The sequence below is a fragment of the Diospyros lotus genome, chromosome 8 (assembly GCF_014633365.1).
Source record: "Diospyros lotus cultivar Yz01 chromosome 8, ASM1463336v1, whole genome shotgun sequence".
NCBI classification, from domain to species: domain Eukaryota; kingdom Viridiplantae; phylum Streptophyta; class Magnoliopsida; order Ericales; family Ebenaceae; genus Diospyros; species Diospyros lotus.
The window spans coordinates 26,405,502-26,425,089 of NC_068345.1; the positions used below are offsets into that span (position 1 = coordinate 26,405,502).

The window sequence follows — 19,588 nt, forward strand, 5'->3', positions numbered from 1 at the left end:
CAAAATCTAGCAAAGCTTAAAAGTATCGCCAACTGTGGTGATCGAAATTTGTAAAGACATCATCGTCATCTCCCCCTTCCACAACGGCCATCAACATTGTACGAGCAACGAGTAGCGAAAATAGGCAAGAATAGTGACCAGTGATGAGCAATAGTAGCGGCAACGGTGATGAGCAAAACAACCAGCGACGGTGCCCCCACTCTCAGATTGTTGTTTATTGTCCGAATTGATTTGCGAATTTTTCGGCTCGTCTAGATTGGTTCGTAAAAATTTTTCTTTATTTTTATTTATTTGTGTATTGGATGAGTGATATTATGTATTTGTAAATTTAGTTATTGATTTGTGTATTTGATTATTGATTATATGTATGTATGTTGTATGTATGTATGTATGTATGTATGTATGTATATGATTATTTTGTATATTTAATTATTAATTTATGTATTTGATTATGTGTATTTATGTGTTTGATTATTGATTTGTGTAAAGTAAAATAAATATAATTAAAGTTTATTAATAAATAAATAATGAAATAGAGAAGATAATAGGAAGTGTTTTATAGTATATATAATAGGGATCTATATACGCGCGTGCTCGCTTTTATAGTCTTATTTAGTACATATATATGCTGAACCCAGATCTCTGTAAACAAAATTACATAGAATACCAAAGTCGAGATTTAATGAATCGGAATTGGATCTATCAAATCTGGGCCCAATCTTAATATATATTAAAGTAGAAGAGTAGTTGTACAAAACTTTTCTGTCCAAAATTAGTTTCTATTTTTTTTTCTTTTAAGAAATAAATTAATATTTAAAAGGTATATATAATTTTTGGGGGATAATCACTAATCAGCTGGAATAATAATTAATATAATGACATTTCTATACCATTATTAATCAGCTGAAATAATTAGACAATTAACATTTTAAATTTATGCTATTATTAAAATGAGACATCATTTAGTTTTTAATATGACTTTCACACTTTCTAACCGTCATACATTTTGGGATAATCAAATAAAATTAATTTAATTACATTCTTTGTGCAATTAAATTAATTATTCACTCTCATTATTAATCAAATAATTAATATTTTAAATTTATATTGTTATTAAAATGAAAACATAACAAAATATGCTCCATATGAAATTAAAGCACTAGAAAAGTAAACACACCCATAACTCTCACGTCCAATAGCTTTACTGTTTTTTTTTTTTTCATTTGTTTTTTTTATTGGTTTAATTTTTGTTTCTTTTTCAAGAAATAAATTAATATTTAAATTTTTTATTTTTATTATTTAAAATATCATTTCATTTAAAAGGTATACGCAATTTTTTTGAGATACTCACTAATTAGCTGGATGCAACTTCTATGCCATTATATTAATTATTCATTATCATTATTAATCAGCTTGAATAATCAGACAATTAATATTTTAAATTTATACTGATATTAAAATGAGACATCATTTGGTTTTCAATATGACCTTAAGACTTCCAAACAGTTACACATTTTGGGATAATCAGTTAGGCAACTTCTATGCAATTACATTAATTGTTCACTATCATTATTAATCAAATAATTAATAATTAATATTTTAAATTCCTACAATTATCTTAATATATATTAAAGTAGAAGGGTAGCTGCACAAAACTTTTTCGCCCAAAATTAGCTTCTATTTTTTTTCTTTTTAAGAAATAAATTAATATTTAAAAGGTATATATAATTTTTTTGGATAATCACTAATCAGCTGGAATAATAATTAATGTAATAGCAATTTCTATGCCATTACATTAATTATTTACTACCATTATTAATCAGCTGAAATAATTAGACAATTAATATTTTAAATTTATGTTGTTATTAAAATGAGACATCATTTAGTTTTTAATATAACTTTCACACTTCCTAACAGTCACACATTTTGGGATAATCAAATAAAATTAATTTAATTACAGCCTTTATGCAATTAAATTAATTATTCACTCTTATTATTAATCAAATAATTAATATTTTAAATTTATATTGTTATTCAAATGAAAACATAACAAAAATATGCTCCATATGAAGTTAAAACACTAGAAAAGTAAACACACCCATAACTCTCACGTCCAATAGTTTCACAGTTTTTTTTTTATTTGCTCATTTGTTTTTTTATTGGTTTAATTTTTGTTTCTTTTTCAAGAAATAAATTAATATTTAAATTTTATATTGTTATTATTTAAAATAACATTTCATTTAAAAGGTATACGCAATTTTTTTGAAATACTCACTAATTAGTTGGATACAGCTTTTATGCCATTACATTAATTATTTACTACCATTATTAATCAACTGGAATAATCAGATAATTAATATTTTAAATTTATACTGTTATTAAAATGAGACATCATTTAGTTTTCAATGTGACCTTCAGACTTCCAAGCAGTTACACATTTTGGGATAATTAGCCTAGTAACTTCTATGCAATTACATTAATTATTTACTATCATTATTAATCAGATAATTAATAATTAATATTTTAAATTCCTACAATTATCTTAATATATAAAGTAGCAAACTTCTTACATACAGTTTTCCTCCAAAAAGTTGCCTCTAAAATTTACATGGGTTTTCCAATGCTATTAATTAATCAAAAATAAATATTTTATGTCATATATTCTCATCATTTAATCCCTCAATCAATTAAAAATAAATATTATTTCTGATAAATATGAATAAACAACTTAAACTATTAATTAAGTTATAAAAAATTAACCTTTTGTGTAAAATCTTATCTTTTTTATTTAATATATTAAATAAATTATAATAGTTTACAAATATTTTTTCCCTCAAAAAATTAATCTACCAAACTATTTTTTGTCTCTAAAATTTGTATTAAATTTGCAAAGGTTTTTCAATACTATTAATTAATCAAAAATAAATATTTTATGTCATATCATCTCATCAATAAATCCATCAATCAATTAAAAATAAATATTATTTATTTAAAATATGAATAAACAACTTAAACTATTAATTAAATCATAAAAAATCGTTCATTCGTATAGAATGTTATTTTTAAATCCTATATAATATATTAAAGTGTGATAGTTTGCCAATATATTTTGTCAAGTGACAATCAATAGTGAATTTTGTCCTTCAAAAACTTGTATCAAATCAAAAGTAGTGATTAATTAATTATTAATTTAATAACTATATTACAGTCTTAAAAATATGATACCTTAGGTTTTTTAATGCTAATTAATATTTAAGGTATCACATTTTCAAGACTATGAAAGAAATCAAAATTCATATATAATATTTTCAATACTAATGCATGGGTTTTTCAATACTAATTAGGATGTAAGATATTACATTTTTAAGACTATGGAAGAAAATTAATGCATAGTAAAAAACAAATAAGTCAAAATCTATATCTTTAAAGTTTTGTTATCATTGTAAAATTAAATTTTAAGATAAAAAATAAAAAATTTTAAGAGAATTTTTAATTAGCATTGGAAAACCCATGCTTCCTCACATTTAGGAGTTTTAATTTATATTTATATTTATTATAAATTTATAAATAAATATATAATATAATAAATAGTTTTACTTTAATAATTAATTAATCATTACTTTTAATTTAATGCATGAGTTTTTCAATGCTAATTAAGATTTAAGATATCACATATTCAAGAATAGTGCATGGATTTTTCAATACTAATTAAAATTTAATATATCATATTTTCAATACCATGGAAGAAAATTAATGCATTGTGAAAGAAAATAAGTTAAAATTTATATTTTCAATGTTTTGTTATCATTGCATAAATTAAAAATTTTAAGATAATTTTTAATTAGCATTAAAAAACTCTTACTTCCTTACGTTTAGGAGTTTTAATTTATATTTATAATTATAATTTATAAATAAATATATAATATAATAAATTAGTTTATTTTAATAATTAATTAATCACTACATTTAATTTAATATAAATATTTAATGATTTATTGTTCAAATGTAATAGCTTTTGTGTATAAATAGAAAGTTCATGTCAAAATTTTTCATTTTATATAATGTTGTACAATTTAATAATAGCATTTTTAAAGTAACTTTTCAAAATATGGACGTTAAATGTTCGAGTTGTAAGACTTTGGGAGATTTTATGCTTTGAAGATAGGTAAAAAACTTATAATATTTCCATTGAGATGATTTTCATGGATGAACATTTTTTTTTCTTAATAAATTTATTGTTAATTATTTATATAGATTTTGCCATCACATTTATAGGGTGAAAGGATTCATACAACAATCAAGCGTTAGTTGGTTTGATTTTTCAAAATATTGATTTGTGATGGACAATTATGTTTTATGTCTAATTTTATACTTAGATACAACAATATGAAATATCAATATAATAAAGCAAGAAGGTTTTTGAATTATATAACACAGATGTGAGGGGATATTTTTTCAATGGTTGAGATGAGGTTTGAAGAATATCAATGGTTGAGATCAATTTGTTTTCCCCCCCAAAACCATCCCATCCTCCATATGCGCGCGCGCACACACTCATACTCCATCTTTGCCCACCACTGGTCATTTTTTCCTCCATTATCACTATTCGCCTCGTCACCCATCATCGCTGGAGATTGCAATGCTATGGCCCTCAACTTTGCAAGCACCATCGGCCATAGCTACGATGAGAATCGACCCATGGCCGAGAAAAATGACTCAACCGATCGGCCACATCGAACCCACTACGACGACCATTACCATGGCGAACACACGGGGAGAAAATGGCCACGGCGAACACAAAGGGAGAGGAAATGTAATATCCCGAAAATTTGAGAAATAAATAATGATTAATAATTTTGGCATTTGATGTCATTTTGGAGTATTAGAGAAATTAAGAGAAAATATTTACTTATGTTATTTTGAGAAAATAAGTAAATAAGATAATTATTAATTCTTGCATTTATGGAAATTATTAATTTATTTGGGAATTTGGAGATATAAGAAAAAATAAATTAATTTAATGGATTTTTGAAAGTTTTCGAGTGTAAGTGCAATAAAGGAAATTGGAGTCTGGGGTGTGTGTGCCAATAATGAAAGTTCTGGGGGCTGAAATGTGATTTGCCGAAGTGGCCGCAAATCACCTTAAATATAAGTGAAGGCATTATATGGTTAAAGGAGTCGGCTAGCGCGGGCGGTCGCGAGTGCTCGTGTGCTGGGTGAGGTCGCGGGTTCGAGCCCCCTCGGGTGTGCGCGCGCGCTGGAGAATTTTGGCTGATTTTTCAGCCAAAATCCTTGCCCAAAACGGCGTCGTTTTGGGCAAGGCGGTGGCAGCCATGTGCAGCTGCTGGGCGCGCCACGTGGCGCGCTGTGGGCCGCCCATTTGCCTCGCGTTAAAGCAGCATTTTTGCTGCGATTTTAAGGCCGATTTCGGCCAAATTTGAGACAGAACCAGAGGAAGAAAAATGAAGAAGAAGCAGCGCGCGCGAGGGTCATTTTTTAGAGAAAAATTGAAGATTAAATTACGTTTAATCGTGATTTAATTAATCAGGTAAGTAAATAATTATGTGTTATACATTCTCTACGGTTGAAATTTAATTTTGGGCTCAATTTTATTAATTTTGGGAGTTTAATCTAATTTACAGCGTGTATTAATTTGGTGATGTTTAAGCATGGAAACGCTGTAATCAGCTCAAGCGAGGCAAGTTCTCCTCTACCCTTGCGATCTATTTCCATTTGGTGAATCCCTTGTCTTCCCTTAATTCGGTTTGATTTTGCGTATTAATTATACGAATTAGGAATGTTTTGGGCATGATTTAATTTAAAAGAAATATGAGATTTATTGGGATTTTATTTACGAGGTGCCTATGTGGGATTTAGATGGCTAAATTAATTATATTATACGATTAGATTTAATTAATGTGAGTCTCGGGTTTTATTAATTGTTATCAAACGTTTTTAAACATTTTACTTCGCAGCGGGAATGCAAGAAATGGAGGAAACGGTCGTGTAAAGGCAAGCTCCTAACCCTCTTCTCGTGTTCTTTAATTCCCGTGAAAGACCCCGTGATTTCCTGTATTTTATCACCTCCCTTACTTTAATTCGGTACATTGCCTTATTAGTTGAACTATTATTCATTTGTTTTAATTTAAATTAAATCCGAGACTTCTAGAGTTTTGTTTGTTGTGAGCTTATGGGGGTTTGTACCGCCCCCACTCCTTTTGGGAATGATGCTGAACCAGTTTGGGGACTAGGTTCCTAGACATGAGGGTTTATTTACGATTTTATTAGGTTTACTTACAGTTTTTCTCAGATTTATTTGTGGTTCGGTTAGAGCTATCGAGCAGTGGGGCAGGGGTCGGTTGTTGGTGACGTTGGGGTAGACTATGGTATGGCCCTGATGTGGACCGTCGGGTGGACACCCCTAGTCACTGACCGTTGACCGGTGCCGGGCATTGCTGACTAGCTCTGCCGGTATGTGATTTACTGCATGATTAGATACATTGTATTACTGTTCATGATTTGATATGCACATGGGTACGGGATGCATATTGGGATATCCATTTATTGAGAATGCTTGGACACGGACATTCTAGTTTGGTTAGGTTGCATCCAGCGCGAGCATATGCATGGCGTGTGGTTTACTATGTGGGCGGAGCATGGCCTGATGCCTGGATGTATGGGCGCCTTGTATCACGTTGATGCTCACTACGCCATTGCATTTTTATGTGCATTGCATGGATACTGATAGTATTTAGTTCTCGGACGGGAGTACCGTTCCGAGGGAGCCTATGGCTCGGTTGTCGGGAGTACCGACGGATACAGGTGACGGGAGTACCGGCCTGGGACAGCGCGCGCAGGTTTGTGGAGATATTTGTTGCCTTTCAGGGCAGCGGCAGGTTGGTATGGGACTTGGGTGCCAAGTGTCTTATGTGGGCCCCAAGGACCGGTATGTGCTTTTATTTTATGATGCTATTGAGCTGTTGTGTTGTAGCGTCTCATGGCTTGTGTGTGCCTGGGGGTTTATTCTGGGGTGAGATTTCTGGTTTTGTGTAGCCTTCAGCATTTTCTTCCTTATGCTTGCTGAGTCTCTCGACTCATCTTGCTTTCCATCATTCCAGGTAGTGGCGGCGTGGGCCATGGCAAGGGAGTCAGCTTTAACGGCAGAGTCGGTGTGGTGTACAGGCAGTCTCGTCAATCCCTGTCAACTCTGATGATTGTGTAGGGTCTACTCTATTATTTTCTTCTGTGCCAGGTGTTTTCTCGAGTCTTGTGTATTTCGGCACAGGAGTTTGTGTTTGTTTATTTATCTTGTGACCGCTGTGTTAGCGGGGTACCCGTAGTGCATGCATGTGTTTTTCTTCGCTTCCGTTGCTCTCATCTTTGAGTATGCATGCCGGGGTGGTTTTTGTCTCTGTGTTTATTACTTTTCTCCTCCCGTAGGTGCTCCCGTTCAGGTAGTCCGGGTGGTTGGGGATATCCGAGCGGGGGTGCTTACAGGAAAGCTTTAAAATGATCAGCCATGGCAGACACCCAGCGAACATGGCAAACGACCTTTCATCTCTGACCAACCATCCAAGACAATGAAGAAGGCAATAGGTCGCGACTCATGAGGAAGGCCATGAAGAGAATACTCACAACGGAGAACACCCACAAATCGCGCCCACAGAGACCCACGACGGAGAAGAAAAGACCCATCATGTGACCCATAACCGGCAACATCACCAAGCGAACAGCCACTGCCATGGCCGGAGAACACCCACGTCTCCTATGTTTGCCGGCGACGTCGATCAACCTCCTCCATATCTGCTTCCTCGCTCTCACCATTGACCCAACCTTTATGATCTCTCTCTCTTTTACTCGGAGACCTAAATCGATGAACAATGCTCAAGAACATATTTTCAGTGACAGAGAGAGTTGGGATCGGCCATTTCAAACACGAAACCAACATTGAGGCGGGACCGATCGAAGAAGCTTTGGGCAACGACCATGGAGAATCGATCAACCAAGTATACCCATGCACTCGCGTGATCGGCGACGTCGAATGATGCCATGGCCGCTACACTGCCACTGTCGTTGTCGTCGCCTCCTCCCTTTTTTGTTCCAGCTGCCTCTTCCCCCTTCTCTTTTTTAAAAATTTATGATTTTAAAAAATTTAATTGAAGAAATTAAATTTATTATATTTTAAATGGGAAAGGGAATCAAAAATTGTGAAATTTGTTGGGTTTAAATGTAAGAAACTGGAATCTGGATTAGTATATATTTAATTATTGCAGATATGTATCTGGAGGTACCCTGGTGGCTACGCATGCGCAAGGCAGGTCTCGGGTTTGATTCTCTATGGGAGCAGGCTTGGGGCATGAAACGGTGTCCGTGCGGCCTTGCCGCGCCATGGTCTACTACTGTTGCCACCACCTGCTGCTCTCCAGGCATGTGAAATTGAAATGATGAAGTTCTCGGGTATGAAATAAAGGAATTCAGTGGGCCTATTAGTAATAATAAGGAGAAGGCCAACTGTTGTGTGAAATAAGCTGCCAACATTTATGAGAGAAATGTGATCTTCCAAGACATTTGCGTGCATCACAGGATATGAAATAAATATACAAAAATGTTTAAAAATAATTATATTAGATGTTTACTTACTATTTACAAAGTATTTGTTAGGTAGTCAATTGTACACCTTCAATTATCTCAAGAAAATGTTAAAAAAATTAAGTTGCGCTCTGTTTATTGTTTTTAAATTATTTTCGTTTAAAGTTTTTTAAAATAATAAAAATATATTTTTATACTTTTTAAAAAAATATTTTTAAAAATAAAAAAATTATAAAAAAATCTAAATTATTTCACCCAAAATAACAACTGATCCAAAACGCCAGAAAAGCTTGCATCTAAAATGCATTCTCTTTTCACGAGAAGGATAGGGGGAGCGAGAGGGAGGTGGGGATTTCTTGGAGCAGTGAGATTGTCAGAGAGATTTGGGAGGGGGAACGTTTCTTGAAAATGTTCAGAAAAGGGAGAAAAAGTTTTAGGGGTGGGGGTAATTTGGCAAAATAGTTTTTGAAAATGTTCAAAATGTACGAGAGATACATTTTGATTCTATGACTGATATGAGTTTCAAACATTTATCAATGGCTGAGATCAAATACCCAACATGTTTTGTTTCCTCCAAAACCATCCCATCCTCCCTCACCTCACAGGCATCATAATCACTATTAGAGAGACAAGTGGGCAGACACACATGCAGATACAGTCACTTCTCTTTCAGTTTTTTCTTTCAGCTCCTTCTTTACTTCAAAGGTCTCTTCCTACAGTCATAGCCATCGAGTTCTCTGCAACCAACGCTCAAGTGGCTGTAGAGTTGAAAGCCGAACAGTGGAGTCGATTGTAGTGGCGACCGACAATTGATGATGGGTGAAAGAGAATTGGTTGCTATAATATTTTATTATGATGATGGGTGAAAGAGAATTAGTTGCTATAATATGTTATAAAATATTATACACAATAATATATATATATATATAATAAGCGAAGATGGTTTTTGAAATTGAGAGACAAATGTGATGGGGATATTTTTTGGATGGTTGAGATCAATAAATGGTTGACATCAATTCTTTTTCCCCCCCAAAACCATCCCATCTTCCCTCACCTCATGCACACACTCTGCCCAACCCGCTAACACACGCACACACACCCAACCTGCTAACACACCCACTCATCACCTCTTTTTCTCCCTTTCTCTTTCTCTCTCTCACAGTCACCCACCCACGCCATCGTCGCCGCCCCACCAGCAGCTGCTCAATCGCTGTTGCCCCCCACCGCGCCGCCGCTCAGCCCCATCGCCGTCGCCCCCTATCGGCCATACTGCCTCTCCTAATTTGAAAACAACCGCTGGAAGCAATCGACAGAGGCTTGCAGCGATGGACAACGAAGACGTTCAGTTAGCGAATGAGAAGCTATATGAGGTCATTGGCAGCAGGGGTCAACAAAAAACAGAGGAGGAAGTAAAGTAGGGGGGCCAATGATTGAGAAATCATGGCAGTCGGTGGCACTCGATGCTAACTGACGGGTGAGTTATAGGAAGAAGACTGAGCTGCCACGATGCAGGAGGGCTTGATAGAGAAGAAGAATGGACCTAGAGTGATGGCTGTCGAAAGCGACGGACGGGGGTGATGAGGAGGGCAACGATTCAAATGGCGACGGTGGTTGGACGTGGTTGACGATGGCTGTCGCCCCCTGCCAACATCGCTCGGACCACCTTCGCCCCCCCCCGGCCACCACTCCTACAGTAAGTTGCCTTTTTTTTTTTTACAGTGTATTTCTTTAAGATGGAGTCGGAGATTCTGAAATCCACTTTCGTGTCATCTTCAAATCGATTTATATATGTGTGGCTTGACTTTATTGAGGTTATTTGGATTCAAATTTGGGTTGACGGAGTTACAGTGAGGGATGTGAAATCGAGGTGGGGACGATGATAGTGTTGACCTGTGTGTGTATGTATATCTCACTATGTGTGTGTATGCCTGAAGCTCATTGTGTGTGTGTATTACTTACTATGTATATTTTATTACGTGATGCTCACTGTGTGTGTGTATTACTCACTGTGCGCATGTAATATATGATTCAATTTGATTATGTTTGAATTATTTCAGGGATTGGTTAAATTAATATATTAAGATTTATAATATATATTGGTATATATTGATAGTTCAAATAATATATATTTTTGTAGTTCTTGATTCAATTTTATTCAGAATATATTATAAATTAAATTTAACTTATATATATTTCTATAGTCTTGAAAATTATTAATTAAATGTAGCACGTAAATTCTTAATCAAATTTGAGAGATCATACAAAAAATTAGAATGAGTATGACACTGATATACATGATGCTCTTAATTCTAATTTTTTTTATATTTAATTTATAATTTTAATGTTGAATTTTTTTTATCTTTATTTCATGTAATATAATTTTAGTTTTAATTAAATTTATATTCTGATACTCTTAATTCTAAATAACTAAAAACAATCTCTTTATAAAATAAAAAAAATAAATACCAAAATAACACTCATAATTTATGTAGGACAATTTCTTTATTTTTTGATTTTAAATTTAAAATTATGTTTAAAATAAAATTATTATTATTATACCTTAATAACATCAAGCCCAATTTGCCCATAGCCCACTTAATCCAATATCAATGGCTAATCAAAATGGAAAACTTCAATCTAAATGTTAATTTCACATTAATTGTGAATACACAGCATCAGAGACTATTCTTAAAAGTATTTAAAAGTAAATGCTATTTTACTTTTTAAATGCTATTTTATTTTTAATTAAACTATTCTTAAAAGTATTTAAAAGTATCATGTGTTAATTTTTCACATTATGTCATTTTACTTAAATTGTTCTTACCCATGTGTTGTAGTTAATGGCAGTGACGACAGTTGTTGTGAGAGTGAGGGTAATTTGTTGTGGATCTCTCTAAAAAATTTGTTTGAGAGGGAAGGGATTGTTTGTTTGAAAAAATTTTAAAAAAAAATAAGGGTGATTTGTTAAACTCACACTCAAAAAAAAAAAAAAAAATGTATCATTCAAATGTATGTGTTGTGTGATTCTAAAAAAAAATGAATCGTTTTAACATTTATGTGTAACATTATTATGTTTTCTTTTTGCACCATTTTAAGGGAGTATAATATTCTATGTTGTATTTTAAAAAATTCTGGTGAATGTATATGTGTGTATATTACTTTACTTGCCTCTATATTTGGACTTTGCAAGTGATAATTATTCATACTAAATTTTGATTTTGGTTTTAATTTCATTTTTATAAAATTGTGTTTCGATTTTAATTTTATCATTTATTCTAAAGATACATCTATTCTAAAGATTGGGTTGACCTTTTATCATTTTGGTTTATATTTCTTTTTTTCCTCTTGATTGTAACCCATTAAATATTTTCTATCAATCGCAGTTATTTATTTAAATAAAATATTAAATTTTATATAATTTGATTTGATAGCAACTGATTTGGAAATAACATTTCATTGCCAATGAAATCCATATTAACTCTTATTATATAACCAAACATCTTTAGGTTGAAATACAACAGTTATGGACAATATCACTATTTTTGGTCAAGTAAATTTTTTTTTTCTTCATGTAAATTTAAGTACATCTCTTAATTTTTTTTCTTTTAATAAAATATCTTTTTTCTCATACTTTATAGGTGGATGGAAACTTACACTAATATCAATTCTGTTTACTAATTTTTTTATTTTGTGTATAAAGTTTTATTTATCACTCTAAAGTGTTTATATGTATAGGTTCGATTTCTTTAAAAAAGAAATATTAATGTTGTTATTCGCGATGAGCGTGACCTTAATACTATTCATATTCGTGAGGTAAGCCTAAAAGTCATTTGAACATTGTATATATACTTACACCGTGCCTAAAGGCACGGTGTAAGTAATATTAACAGTGTGTGTGAGAATATGTATATGTCTACATGTGTATGTGTGTGTGTTTGCGACCATGAAGGGGGGAAGCGACCATCAACGGTGCGGAGGGGCGGCCATCAACAGTAGCAGCCTCATGACGACCGCCAACGCCCCCTTACCGGTTGCTGATGGCCGCCACCAACCCCCCCGGCTCGCTATTGATGGCCGCCTCCCTCCACTCTTAATATTATTTACACCGTACCACCATGCCTTTTATTTAAATACACGTGCCTCTATTCTAAAGATACATCTATTTTGCACCTTTACACAGTGTATTTTAATTTTAACATTATTTACATCATATCTTTAGGCATGTTTATATTCATTTTTTGATAATTTTGTGTTTAAGAATTATATACATTGTCTTCAAATACGTGATATAAGTGAGTTTAGGCTTTTAGTTTAGTACATGTTCGAGTTCAGTGCTTGATTATTTCGCGTTCAAATTTAATATTCGATTTTTTTTAGTTGCACCGTGTCTTCAGGCACGGGTTATCCCTATCAAGACTATAAGTCACAAGTACAAACTAAACTTAATATCAAATACTATTGTTGTAGATGCTATAGATGAAAGTTTTTTAATACAAAATTTTATCTTTTAAGTCATTTGCTAATATTTTGAGTGTAGTTGAATTTGACGAACATGCATTATTTAGTAAGTATAAAGTTGATTATACAATTATTTATGCCTTTATAATTGATAATTTTTTTTATTTTTGTTAAAGATATAATTGGAGAGGTCATTGACATTGAGAATGTTAAGTGCCAAAAATCTTATAAAATGACAAGTGAAAAAATGTGACAATCTACTTAATGTGTTAATTATTCTTTAGCACATTGAATAACGGTATATTGATTTAAGAACGTTATCTATTAGCTCATTAAATAGTGAATAATTAATTAAACTTAAATTTTGATAAAAAATTGAGTATTAAAATAAAAAATATATATATTTATTGATTCTGTTATAATTATTTAAAATAACAAGTTTAATTTTTTATTTTTAAATTTATATATCTATTTTAATTATATTTTCTATGCATCGGACGGGTTTTACACTAATTAATTAGAAAAGTATTCTCATCTCTCTTTATATATATATATATATATTTTCAATTTCATGTTACATTAAATTAAATGGTGACCCAAAAATTGAGATAATTTAGAATTTTTCAAAAATAAAAATTTTAAGGGATCAAATTTTTATAACGACCAATATGTAAATAAATGGTTTCAATTTTTTTAAAAAGAAAAATTAATATGAAGCGGGTTCGGGAACAACCAGCTCAATCCTACAAAAAGGGTATGCGGGCCTAACCTAACCCAACCGAAATCGGGTTCCGACACGGACTTGAGACCCCCCCAGGAATAAAGGGAATTTTCATCCATCCGTTGGCGGGCATCGACCGCCGACGCTGCTGCAACAAAACCACCGAGTCTCTATCTCGTTCGACGTCCGAGCCAGCGACGGTGTCCGCCCCAGCCGAAGCCGCCACCGCCATCTCGAGCTGCCTTCCATCACCATCACCACCACTGTCTCCATCGGCACCGCACTGTCAGCGCCACCACCTACCTCTGGCTCTGCCACCATCGCTCACCATCACCGCCGCCTCAAACCACAATCTTTCTGGTAAGGTTCTTCTTCGATGACCCTCTGTTTCCTGCTAGATACATAGATATATAGACACACATATACAACAATTTGGGTAATTTTGAAAATTAAAACTTAGATCTACCAAAATCCATCCATTTGATCCGACTGATTCTTGGGTATGTCGGTCAATGGCATGAGGGGAGTCTGATGGTCAGTTCCGATCGTCTAAATCCGTCGTGGACGGTGGCCTGACACAACAATAATCCCTAATATTGTGTCCGTTCTTCTTCATATATTTCTCTTTTGATTTTTGAAATTGACACAAATTAGTTAGATCACCATTTATTTGTCAATTTGTTTAGTTTAGTTATGGATATTGAGTATTCCATTGTGGAACTTAGAAGGGTAGGTAGGGGGGGGGGGGGATGGATTAATGCATCTCAAGGAAGGAAAGGGTCGTTGCTTGAAGTCCATAACATTAGGATTTTCTTCGTCTTTCTTGCTTTCTGTTGGTTTTAGGCAAAGGATGGTGGTAAGCTTCAAGGAGGAGTCCCACTGGACCCAGTTCCTCTTTTAGTTCCATCCTAGTCAGACAAAATAAAATGTGGTGGTTCCACGGATATAGTATAGTGGTAAAACACTTAAAAATTTTACTGGCAATAACATTAAAAGGCAAGTCTGGCGTGGATTGCACCGGATGTTAAGCTTTAAATGTGTATAAATTGTGTTCGTATCCGAATTTATTCGGGAGTATATTAGAGGGAAGGTCATTCGTTCTTAGGGATTAGTCGAGCAAAGTACAGACATCCCAAATAAATAAAAATAAAAATAAAAATGTTGTGTCCCTGTTTGAGTCCAAAATACATATCCACCAATCACAATTAATATCATCAATCACAATGAATGGATTGCGTTGATTGATGTTTTTGATACTATTATTATAACTTTCATTATTAATTCTGCTATTGAAAGCAATGTTGGTTGTATTTGTGTTAGTATCTATCAATATTATTGTAGTATTACTTGTGTTATTGATAATTTTAGTTTTAATTGTGCCATTGTCACTATGGTACATAACAGTAATAGTTATTATTATTGTAGTATTAATAAATCCCATTAATCTGTTAATATATTAATCTCATAACATTATACTATAATATTAAGTAATAATGAGTTACTACCATTAACAATATACTGTTAGTAATATCTTGAATAATATATTATAGTATTTAATCTTGCAACATTGATATTATAATTACTAAACTTAATATGAAATACTAATAATATGATAACGATACTAGAGTAATGCCATCATAATAATACCATAATAATGCAAGTGTTATAATATTAATTGCATGATAGTATAGGAGGATGCAATTATTTTTTAAAAAAATTCAAATTTTTTATTTGTTTCAAAAAAAAAAAAAAAAAAAAAAAACTTAAAAAATGTTATGAAATGAACCCTTAATTTCTTATAAAGTTTCTAAATTCTAACATTGTTTCCTTTGCCAAATTATCTAGTCTTGATAATTGATTGGTTGGTCTAGGCAGTTCTTTCTTTGATATTGTCATGTTTCTTGATTGCAAAGTCCTGATCTATTGTCCGACGCTGTTATGGCAGCGGATCATTAGGGGTGTGGACCCCTAATTATGAGGGTGAGACTCAATTGAGTTTCACCCCAATGATCTGTTGTCACATCAACATATGTTGCTCAACACGTGCAACAGATCAGTTTTGCTTGATTGCATAGCCTTCTTCATTTGTAATGACATCTAGCTGAGGTATAAAGGATAAGCAGTTGTTGCTGCTCATCCACCAGTTGTTTTTCTTCATTTCATGGGGGAGATGGGGATCTATCACTATCTTGGGAATAGCCTCGTGGCTCGTAAGGGCTTCTTCTTCTTGTGTTTAGCTCGGTCCTTTAAGGATGTTCGCCTTCCTTACCCTAGCCACAAAGTTGCTAAGAAACCCCTGATTGATTAGCGTCTGGATCTCTGTATAAAGTTGCTGGCACTTTTTATATCATGCTCGTGATCATGATTGAAACGACAATATTTATTTTGGTTCCTTTTATAAGCTGATGTCTTCATGGGATAGGGCCTCCTAAGATAAGTCTTTATCCTCAATAATGGCCATCAGCACCTCTGTTCTGCTATTGTTTAAGAGAGTAAAGCGCATCGAGCTCCTTCCAAGTATTAGCGGAGTCCAATTTGTCTTGGACTCTTACCCTACGATTTTCCATCTATAGTTCTGTAATTTGTTTGGACTTTTTCTCCTTAGTGGTCGCCTGGACGAGCATGGGAGAGGAAAAATATTCCACGTGGTCGATAGCGTCAGTGGTTCCATCATAAAGCTTGATAGCCGGATTACGGAACTTGTTCAAGGGCACCTTGGTCACGATGACTCAGTTCGGCGGTTGGCTTGGTCCTGTGGATTGAGGCTCCTTAGTCGTCTTCTTTAGCTCAAACAATCTCCTTTTAGAAGAGTCGAAGTCGCTTCTTTTACGAAGTCTCACCTCTCGAGAGGAGAAAGAACTAGATAGAGGCTTCCCATTTTGAGTGGCGTTGCTCACGCTCGAAGTGGCAAGAATTTCGGTTCTCCTGTTGGTGTTGATCATCTCACTAGTGCTGTGCTGCTCGTTCTACTAGCATTATTCTTCATTCTAGTGCTGTTGCTCGATCTGTCCAGGGCTGGACCTTTCATGAGGCCCATGAGGCGGTTGCCTCAGGGCCCATGAAATAGCATTTTTAAAAATACTATGTTAATGATCAAGATTGATGATGTTGAACTAATCACGGAGGTCTGTTTTGAACCGGGCATTTACAAAAGTGGGTTTTTTTGGTCTCTTGAAAGAACCCTAAGATCAAGTTATTAAGAAGAAAATGAGTTAATATAAAGTAAATTGCCGTTGTCATAATAATCATGGCGGGGTGTAGGAGTTAATTCTTATTTACAAACAATGTAAAATGAGCCCCAAGAAGTGTCCACTTGGGCTTTTCTATGCTCGCGATGGATCTAAAGGTAATTCTACTCGAGGGGGGGTCCCTCTCTGACTAATTTTGAGAACACGTGACATTTCCTTATCCAAATACGTGGTGACTTCGACTTCAAATTATGCGTGGCAATTACTGAACTCATAAAGGTTCTTTCCTCCCGGAACATACGTCAAGGATATATATACAATACAATGATTAAGTAAAATGAAAAGAAGGAAATTGTAATCTTTGACCGGAGCAGAGCAACGTCCGAATACAAACAACCGTGACCCTTCTTAATTCCTTAATTCCCCATTAATCCATTTCTTCCTCAATTAAGCATGGCGATACTGTATTGCTGCGCTGCAATAGTTGCAGTATTGCTGATTTCGGTGGTGGTCCAATCCATTCTCCGCAAGCTCCGCCGTTTCCCACCAAGGCCTTTCCCCACCCTCCCTCTTGTCGGCCACCGTCACCTCTTCCGACAACCCCTCCACCGGAGCTTAGCTGATCTCTCCGCCCGCGATGGCCCAATTCTCCTTCTCCAGTTCCTATCACGGACGGTCCTCTTGGTGTCTTCCCCTTCAGCGGCCGAAGAATGCTTCACCAAGAGCAACGTCATATTCGCCAACCGCCCTCAGCTCCTGGCCGGGAAGCTCTTGGGTAACAACTGGCGGAACCTCCGCCCGATCCCCGCCCTTGAAATCTTCGCGGCCCCCAACCTCCGGACCGTCTTCAGCATACTCGCCGATGAAGTGTGGTTAATGCTCCAGCGGCTCCGCTTGAACCCTCCGATCCAGGCGGTGAATATGAAAACTGTGTTCTACGAGTTGATGATTAACGTAATGACCAGTATAATAGCCGGAAAGAGGTATTACGACGAAAACACGGCGGAGGAGGAGGAGGCGAAGCGGTTCCGGAAGATGGCGGGGGACATGTTCGGAATAGGCGGCGCGTCGAGCGTGGCGCCGGTGCTGAGCTGGGTTGCACCGAAGAGGTCGCAGGCGAAGAGAGATGGGTTTATGCAGGAACTGATAGAAGACCACAGAAGACGAATGGCCGCCGGCAATGGCGGGGACTCAGAGGCGGACGGAAGGAAGACGCTGGTGGAGTTATTGCTGTCACTGCAACGACTGAATCCCACATGTTACACGGATGAAGTGATTAGAGGCATGATGACTGTAAGAAGTCAATCTCAAACTTAATTAATTCATCAATTTGTTCCACTTGAATTTAAGAAAAACAAATCTGACGGATCGTATAATTAATAGTTATGGAATTTGTCTGCATGCGCAGGTTGTATTAGCTACTGAAACCGATACTACAGCTGGGATCATGGAGTGGGGGCTTTCACTTCTTCTGAACAATCCGGAGTCTTTACGGAAGGCACAGTCCGAAATCGATACATTCGTGGGTCATGACAGTCTGATTTGCGAATCGGACGTGGCAGGTCTGCCCTATCTCCGCTGCATCATAAACGAGACAATGCGGATGCACCCAGCGAGTCCGCTCCTCGTGCCTAACGATTCCTGCGACGACTGCACCATAGGAGGCTACAACATCCCACGGGGCACCATGCTACTGGTGAACATGTGGGCCGTACAAAACGACCCGAGGATCTGGGCGGAGCCCGAGAAGTTTATGCCGCAGAGATTCGAAGGGCCGGAGAGAGCAGAATCCGGGGACGGGTTGAAGTTGATGCCATTTGGGTCAGGCAGAAGGTGCTGCCCCGGGGAAGGCTTGGCTCGGCGGATGGTCGGCTTGGCATTGGGATCGCTGATTCAGTGCTTTGACTGGGAAAGGGCGAGCCAGGAAATGGTTGATATGAGTGAAGCCACAGGAGTGACTGGACTCGGCTTGACCAGGTCTCGGCCGTTGATGGCTAAGTGCAAGCCTCGTGCCATACTGGCCAATCTCCTCTCACCAGTTCCCCTCAGTTCAGCTGTTTTGGAGTAGCACTTGGCCTTCAATTTCAGTTTGAATTATTTTTGAAATGCATAATGAATGCACACACACTTGGTGAGCTTAATTTGTGCAGTTTTGAATTGTCTATAATAATTTATAACTTCATTATTATATTAAAAAATTATTGGAATAGAACCACAAACTATATATGTCAATTGACTTGTATCATCAGGCACACATTTGTTAGATATGTGGTGTTGCTGCCTGCCATTTTCTAATTAATATTGACTTATAGAGTGGTTTTTATTGGGGGGGCATGGAAGCAACGCACCTACTGATTGATGAGGGAATATTTATAAGGGGCAATTTTACTGTGCTACCCCTAGAGGTTACTATTAACTTGGAGCCATGTGTGCTAGTAAAGGTCAATGGGCGATCGCCACATGTCAAGTTTTAGGAGCTCCACTTATCTTTATAATCTTTATTATAATTTTGAACTGGAAGAGATAGAGAGGAAGATTCAGTCAACCAAGAATATCTCCAACATTCCAAGAATTATCTCCATTAGTGAATGTTATCTTTTCTCCCCATGGAAAGCGGATCAGCATCTGTTTT

At 35.4% G+C, this 19,588-nt stretch overlaps 2 protein-coding genes across 2 annotated transcripts; both read left to right on the forward strand.

Annotated features, from left to right (window-relative positions):
- Window positions 1–14,127: 14,127 nt before the first annotated feature.
- LOC127807694 (cytochrome P450 81Q32-like) lies at window positions 14,128–19,175 on the forward strand. The gene is made up of 2 exons (XM_052345732.1): window positions 14,128–18,249; window positions 18,365–19,175. Exons 1-2 carry the CDS (start codon window positions 17,410–17,412, stop codon window positions 19,022–19,024), a joined length of 1,500 nt encoding a protein of 499 aa, XP_052201692.1. The 5' UTR covers window positions 14,128–17,409; the 3' UTR covers window positions 19,025–19,175.
- Window positions 17,410–19,024, forward strand: LOC127808587 (cytochrome P450 81Q32-like). The gene is made up of 2 exons (XM_052347161.1): window positions 17,410–18,249; window positions 18,365–19,024. The coding sequence occupies exons 1-2, from the start codon at window positions 17,410–17,412 to the stop codon at window positions 19,022–19,024; spliced, it is 1,500 nt and encodes a 499-aa protein (XP_052203121.1).
- Window positions 19,176–19,588: the final 413 nt, after the last annotated feature.

What these genes read in the sequence shown, in the direction of transcription:
- LOC127807694 (XM_052345732.1), top strand. Translation starts at nt 17,410, where the DNA reads ATGGCGATACTGTATTGCTGCGCTGCAATAGTTGCAGTATTGCTGATT. An exon ending in TGATTAGAGGCATGATGACT is followed by an intron (nt 18,250 to 18,364) that starts GTAAGAAGTCAA and finishes CTGCATGCGCAG; the next exon opens with GTTGTATTAGCTACTGAAAC.
- LOC127808587 (XM_052347161.1), top strand. Translation starts at nt 17,410, where the DNA reads ATGGCGATACTGTATTGCTGCGCTGCAATAGTTGCAGTATTGCTGATT. An exon ending in TGATTAGAGGCATGATGACT is followed by an intron (nt 18,250 to 18,364) that starts GTAAGAAGTCAA and finishes CTGCATGCGCAG; the next exon opens with GTTGTATTAGCTACTGAAAC.